The following is a 7,392-nucleotide window of genomic DNA, read 5'->3' on the forward strand; positions in this document are numbered from 1 at the left end:
AATTTTTATTTCTTTATTTATTTATATATAAGTTAATTTTATTCAGGTATTTTTCTATAAATTCTTGTTTGGCTAACTTGCACTCATCATCATCTTTGTTTTCATTACAATTCAGCGCAGCAAAGGCACCCTATCTGGCCAAATTTAAAGTGAAACGATGTGGAGTTAGTGAGCTTGAAAAAGAAGGTTAGTAACTGCGTCTTAACCGTTGACAGTGCTACTGAAGAGTCATTAATTCCTTTAAAATTGGCTGCTTTTAGTGACCTGTACTGCTGCAGTAAAATTATTTCCATGCTGACATTACCTGCAATGGTTCCACTCAGAAATGAAACTGGATCAAAGAAAGATAAGAAAATTCTGGTGGCCTAAATCTATTTTTAAGTCCCAGGAAGGAAGACACATCGAGATCCTGAAGAAATTTTAACAGATCCTTTAGACTAACGTGGAAATTGATGGCCTTTTCCTGGTTTTTAGACTGTAGCAAACTCCAGGTTTTGGCTGTTTTTTCTCATAATACATTTTGTGGGATGCTTTAGCTGACTAGCTTAATGCAAAGCAGGCATTTATCAGGTAAATAAAACACTAGTTTGAGATCTTTCAGTTCCAGTAGACAAAGGGAATTATCTCATGGTATTCACCTTGCAAGGCAGAAATATCTGTAGTGCATCTGTAGTGAAATGTGATTTTGAGTGCAGAAGGCTTATCATGATAGAAAGTTGCTAATTAAAGTCCATGTCTGGGTTTTACTTTGCCCTCTTCTTGCAGGTCTGCGTTGTCGTTCTGATTCCATCGATGAAAGTGCAGAAGAAGGGGTGGACAGCAAGAAAATCTGTTGGCAGGCAGCTATCTTCAAAGTGGGCGATGACTGCAGACAGGTACCGAGCTGTTGGGCTTTGCAGTTATAGAAGACAGATTTGTAGGTGACAATACCTAAGAAGAAAATAATTTTAGTGTGGAGGTATTTTTCTTTGGAACTTCGAGATTCTCCACTAGTTCTGAACCGAGGGAGAGAACTGTGTGGTACCCGTAGAGGAATTCTGGTTTGGAAATAAGGGCCATGCTTTCAAGACAGTTGATCATGCCTTAAAATTATTTTACAGAGTCTGTTTTTCAATTGAACTATTGATAACATAGCAGTAGTTCCCAAGGTGGGATCTTGTACATTGAAGTTTGATTGGCTTTGATTAAGAGGGAATGCTAGTTATTATCCCTGGAGTTATTAGTAGCCCTCTTATCAAAGGGTGATGGAAGAGTTTGTTGTTCTTGAGTCTGCAGTTAAATGATGAGTGTTGCTTGCTGCCCGCTTAAACAGTATGTATCAATTCCCTTTTTCTTTCCCCCAGAGTCACAGTGCATGCACAAGCACACAGACCTGCTGGGGAAACTTAGTGTGCACCTCAGAGTTCTTCAGAGCATTTTTGTAGTCTAAGTTATGGTCCATAACCCCTGTAATGCTTGTGCAATTTTTTTCTTGTACAACAGGACATGTTGGCTTTACAAATCATCGATCTTTTCAAGAACATATTTCAGCTGGTGGGCCTGGATCTCTTTGTGTTTCCATACAGAGTGGTGGCCACAGCTCCTGGGGTAAGTGGCAATTAACTGTAGAAAACAGTTCCTAATTAAAAAAGACTATTTCTTCCAGCACACATAAAAATTCCATACTGCAAGGAAGCCCTGCCCACAGCACTTATGCCAAATATTTGCAGTACTAGCGACAAAAAGAGTATTTCCTCTTCTGCTTCCTGCTTTTCTAAAGCTTTTGGCTCTGAAATTTTGCTGCTTGTGGTTATTCATGTTTGTTGTTTGATTTTGGGGACTACATTATGTAAGTCAGGGGAAAGTCACAGAGCATGGAAATTCTAAAATCATGGATATATATATTTTTATGAATAAACTAGAAATTCTGTATTCAGTGCTCTATAGGCTTCCCCACATTTCCCAGAGGACCTGTATGACTGCCAAGAGCCATGAGCAAAATGTATTTTGGGAGTATGCTTTACAGACCTGTTTCTCTTCTTCCCCTCCAGTGTGGTGTTATAGAGTGCATTCCTGACTGCACATCCCGTGACCAGCTGGGCAGGCAGACAGACTTTGGGATGTATGATTACTTTACAAGACAATATGGAGATGAGACTACCCTTGCATTCCAGAAGGTAAAAGTTGGCAAGCAGCGAAAAAATCTGAACTGAGAAATAGTCTAGCTATAAGAGATAATGACAGCTAATTGGATAATGACCACCATAATGCTTTATCTGGTTCCCGATGCTGATAATCCATTTTTGGCTATGAGTGAGTTAGCTGAAGAAGTTACTGCAGCTATAGAAATATGGAGAATATAATTGAACATTGCTTCAAAGTAATCATGCATGGGGGAAAAAAAAAAAAGAAAAAACCTTTGTTCATCTGTATCGTCTCCTGGCGGAGAGTTATTAAATTCTCTATGTTGTTCTGATTTGTTTTCGCTTGTTGTTCATCCAGGCTCGCTATAATTTCATCCGCAGTATGGCTGCCTACAGCCTTCTCCTGTTTCTGCTCCAGATTAAAGACAGGCATAATGGCAACATCATGCTGGACAAAAAAGGACACATCATTCATATTGGTCAGTCATATGCACATCTGAATTTCAGTCATTGCCTTTCCCTTCTGCTGTTAAGGATTCCTGATAAAAGACAATAATCTGTGTACTGATTTCACAGTTTATAAACATGTATGGAAGTTTTTCATGCCTGTTCAGTATTGTGTATCTGTGTTGTCTGCTTCTGTGACAATTTAGCTTTGCAGAGTTTTATCAGCTTCAGGAAAGTATATACACACATATGTATGGATTACACGTGTATACATACATGTGTGTATGTTTCATTATAGGAATGTGTCTTTGGGCTCCTTTCATCACTGTATGGGTATGAATTAAACTTCACAAGTAAACTCGTTAATTGTGTGAGGCTGTAACCTCTGCTTTAGCTTTGCTTTTCTGGAACTGCGTAGATATTTCAGCAAGGAATTTATATTTTATATCACCATTCTTACGTCTAGTGTAATGTCATAGTGGTGATACTTTTGTTGGTGTTCTTACACTTCACCAAAGCCTTTTTCCAGTTGGAGTCAAAATGTTTGTATTAATACATGAAATCCACCTCTTTCTTCTGTCAGCTTTTGTTAAAAATTAACAATTTTTAACACAATTGAAAAACAGCACACAATTAACTGACCAAGTTTATAAGGCAAATTATCTTTTGTGCACAGATTTTGGATTCATGTTTGAAAGCTCACCTGGTGGAAACCTGGGCTGGGAGCCTGACATTAAGCTGACTGATGAGATGGTGATGATAATGGGAGGAAAAATGGAGGCAACACCATTCAAATGGTTCATGGAGATGTGTGTCAGAGGCTATCTGGCAGTCAGGTAAGGTGTTCTTAACTGCTCAAAAGTGGAAGTACTTGCATGCCCAAAATCAGATAAGAAGGGGTTTTGGTAGCTCAACTCTTCAGCTGTGATTGCCAGCCTCTCTCAGGAAAGATTTGCAACTTCACCTTGCTCCGTACCAAACAAACAGGGTTTGCTTTAACATGCAGGAGCATTAGTAAATGTATATGAAGAGGATGTTGCATGTGGGTAGGAGAAGTAGAGTATAGCAGAGTCTAAATAAAAGCTTGTTCTGTCATGAGTATAAAGTATTATTGATGTTATCTTACAGAATCGGTTTCTTCAGCTAGTAGCCCCAGAAAGGGCTGTCTTGGAGTCAAAATCAATTTAGTTCCTTGAGGGGAACAGTCTGGAGAAAGTTTTGTGTCAAGGCAAACATGTTACCTAAATAATAGAGTAATAGCTTGGTAGATAATAAATGTTCTGAGTGGGAGGACAGGAAGGAGAAGGGAAGCTGGGCTGATGTGGCAAAGAATTACACAGAATACTTAGGAATTAGAAGCTGTGTTCCTGTGGTGTTGCGGGTTTCAGCCTTTTGTGCCATTTTGGTGCACTGATTCACCTTACTGATGCCAAAGAAATGTTGTTTGCTAAAGCTTTGCTTTGTATAATCCTTCTTGAGACTTCATCTTGCGGCATTCTGAGTATTTGGTAGTCCAACATAGAGGAGTAAATTTAATTAAAGTGACAGATGGCAAGCAATGGTGTAGCTTTACCAGCAAATGTAAGAGGATTATGTGTTGATTTAATTACAGAAAAATATGTGATCCAGCTCATTGAACTCCTCAGCTTGCCTGCTTTACCTGCTAAGACTGCAGATGTTTGAGTGCTATAACCTTTTTGTCTTCTTTTTCTCCAGGCCTTACATGGATGCTGTGGTCTCACTGGTGACACTGATGTTGGATACAGGGCTGCCTTGTTTCCGAGGGCAGACAATCAAGCTGTTGAAGTAAGTCAGCACATGTATGAACTGGAAAACATGGTCTTTACTGTTCCAGGTACATGGGTTATCTTTAAGATTGTAGGACTAGCAAAATGAGACTGTAAAGGAAAGATCTGCTTTAATTGAGAGGTGGTGTGTTGCAGAGTCTGAGGTCCTCTGAAATGGTGTCGGAGTCTGAATCACAGCATCTTAAAATTTGTTCTACAGATAATGAATGGGACTATGATGTAACATCCAGCAGCTTAGGAAATACAGATTTTAATGTGACACTTTTAACAGTCCTTCAGGTTTATGCCTCCACAGCTAGCTGCAGAGTGAGCAGAGTTAGGTCAGCATTTCCTGCATTTAACTTCCTGGTGTCTCCTAAAGATAAGTGCAGATTCATAAAGTATGTTGGGCTGGAGCTCAAGAGCAGTACTTGGTGCAAAGATATTTTAAAAGCAGCAGCTGCCTAGAAAGAGAGATTGGCTGTTCCTAGAATCACCACTAGACTGATGCAAAGTTCACAGCCTCTGTATCCACTATAAGGCTAACAGTAAGTGTTTATTATAGCGTGATGCATTTTGTACAAGATAGTCTCACAAGAAGTAGGTACTTGGAGCAAGGAAAATCTCACCTGCCTGAACTTGTGCAATGACACATTTGTACCATCCTCAAAGGAGACCTCACTAATTTTACTCTTGCTTTTTTGTGATTTTCTTCGTATAGACACAGGTTCAGCCCCAACATGACTGAACGGGAGGCCGCAACTTTCATCATCAAGATCATCCAGAATTGTTTCCTCAGCAACAGGTTTGGCATCTGTGATGTCTTCTCCCTATAGCTAAAGGAAGGTCATCAGGCTTTGAGCAGAGCTAAAAAGTAGAGTTTTGTCAGTCAGATACCAAACATTTTTGAGTTGTTGATATTTAGATAATGCAGGATAGGAGCTTTGCTTCTGAATGTGCTGCATGTCCTGCCTTTCACACTGGGAGGGAAGGCTTAAGCCCAGGCTGGTCAAATAGCAAGTTTAAACACCTTAAGTGCATGTTTAATTATCCCAGATAATACAGATTTTGTGGGATGTATTGGAGTGTCTAATACAAAGTCTTGTGTAGTTCCATATGGGGTCAGCTTCAAACCAGTACCACTCACTGGCTCAGATACAGCTCTGCTAGAACTGAATTGGATGTTCTGTGATGCTGGTGCACCTGCTCAGAATCTTAGATTAGTATTGGGGTTTTGAAGGCAGTGACACTGTGAATGCCCAGAGCCAACTTAGTTCTGACAAGCTTGAGCTTCTCTACCTGTGGCATGGTTAGTGTGTGACCTGAACAAGCTCTGCCCATGGATAACAGAGTTACCTGTTAACAAGCTTAGATTTGTTTGCTCAGACACTGATCAGAGATGCTGCTATCAATGCTGTTATTTCCCCTGCACTTTTATTTTCTTTATTAGCATTTTCCTTAATTGAGATGACTTTTATTGCCACATAATCCTGTCTCCATGCAGCCCTAATGATCTTGCTTCATTCATTATGCATTTCCTGCTTCTAAAACAAGCTGCCAATGCAGTGTGAGGTGTTTCTGGCTTATCCAAACACAGGATCTAAGCTGCTGATGCTGTTGCCACTCTAAGAAGCATGAAAATACTTTTTTATTACCTAGTTTAAACAAGAGCAGGATGTTTTGTGCTGTTCATAACATTAACTGGGCCTTCACAATGCCTTCAAAGCACGAAGGGCTAGTTTTGATTAGCAGCTGATGTCCTTCACCCATGTTTTGTTTCTGCGGGATCCTGATGATTGTTCCTGTGACAATGGGTGCAGTGTTTGTTTAAACTTTTAACTTACCTCTGGCTTTGCTTTTCTTCTCTAGGAGTAGGACATATGACATGATCCAGTACTACCAGAATGACATCCCATACTGAGTCACACTAGAGATTCACTGCCGAAGTGAAACGTGCAATCCCTATGCCCTCACTCTAAACTGGTGATAAATAGGAGATGTTCTGTCACACCTCACTCTTCCACCCTCTGTGTATGTGTGTGGGTACATGTTTCCTGGACATTGCAACAATCAGTCTGATCCATTCCTTTCTCTACACCAGGTTATATATATTTCTGTTCTTCCTTGGATTTTTGGAGTTGGGTTGCAATCATAAAAATTGTACTATGATTATGAATGTGTGAAAAAGCTAAAGCTTGAGGAGTTTGATAGATTTTTCATGCAATGCAAGGATTTTGTAATACCTTTAAAAAGTCAGTAAAACCCTTTCCTGCACAATCCCACAGAATGCCATGGAAGGGAAGGGTATGGGTTTCCCTTTGGAAGGAGAAATGTTAACTTATTCCAGTTTTACTGTAGAAAAAGTCTGATAATCATCTAAGGTGGTGATGTCTGTGTAGCTGTGTTCATACTTTGCACTGTACATTGTCCCTGCTACATGGTCAGTATTTCATATGTACATGAAGAATGTATTTTTTCCTTTTGTGTGTTTTAAAACAGAGACTCTACTGAGGATATATTTAATCTATAAAATGTAATAAAAGACCTTAGACTTTGTGTCTGTTCCAAATCGTTTGCTCTGCACTGAGTTTTTAGTGTAAACACTACATCACTCCGCACATCTCTGTACTGTTCTTTATATTATGACCTTCTTTTGTAATGGACAAATCTGATTTCTTCTTCAGCTGCTTTTGTCCATCTTAAATTACATTTTTCATTCATAAAATAAATGTTTTGTGCAAGACTTGCATCCTGAGGAGCTGGAACATAGGACCAAGATAAAGCTCCCCTAGGTTGCTGACAAAGGAGCCCTACCCTGGGCTTGGACACAGCACTTCGGGGTCTTCGTTCCCTTTTTACATGCTTTTCATTCTGGAATGGGCTCTTCAAAACACAGGCTGTCCCTTCTTTAGGGGATTTTTCCCCAGATGTCCAGTCTCCCCTTCTGCGGCTGCAGTGACAGAGACACAGCCCCGAGCAGGGCTCAAAGGTGAGGAGAACACAGCCCTCAGCACGGCTCAGGGGTGAGGGGAACA

At 40.1% G+C, this 7,392-nt stretch overlaps 1 protein-coding gene across 1 annotated transcript; it reads left to right on the forward strand.

Moving 5' to 3' along the window:
• Window positions 1-115: 115 nt before the first annotated feature.
• On the forward strand, window positions 116-6,926 carry LOC103812109 (putative phosphatidylinositol 4-kinase alpha-like protein P2; the record flags this gene model as incomplete). The annotated part of the gene is made up of 9 exons (XM_009085115.1): window positions 116-186; window positions 766-875; window positions 1,483-1,587; window positions 2,031-2,156; window positions 2,482-2,602; window positions 3,247-3,406; window positions 4,287-4,376; window positions 5,079-5,162; window positions 6,227-6,926. Coding segments are annotated over 9 exons (919 nt in total), but the record flags the coding sequence as incomplete, so codon positions are not given.
• Window positions 6,927-7,392: the final 466 nt, after the last annotated feature.

Source organism: Acanthisitta chloris, unplaced genomic scaffold (genome assembly GCF_000695815.1).
Source record: "Acanthisitta chloris isolate BGI_N310 unplaced genomic scaffold, ASM69581v1 Scaffold46261, whole genome shotgun sequence".
NCBI classification, from domain to species: Eukaryota; Metazoa; Chordata; class Aves; order Passeriformes; family Acanthisittidae; genus Acanthisitta; species Acanthisitta chloris.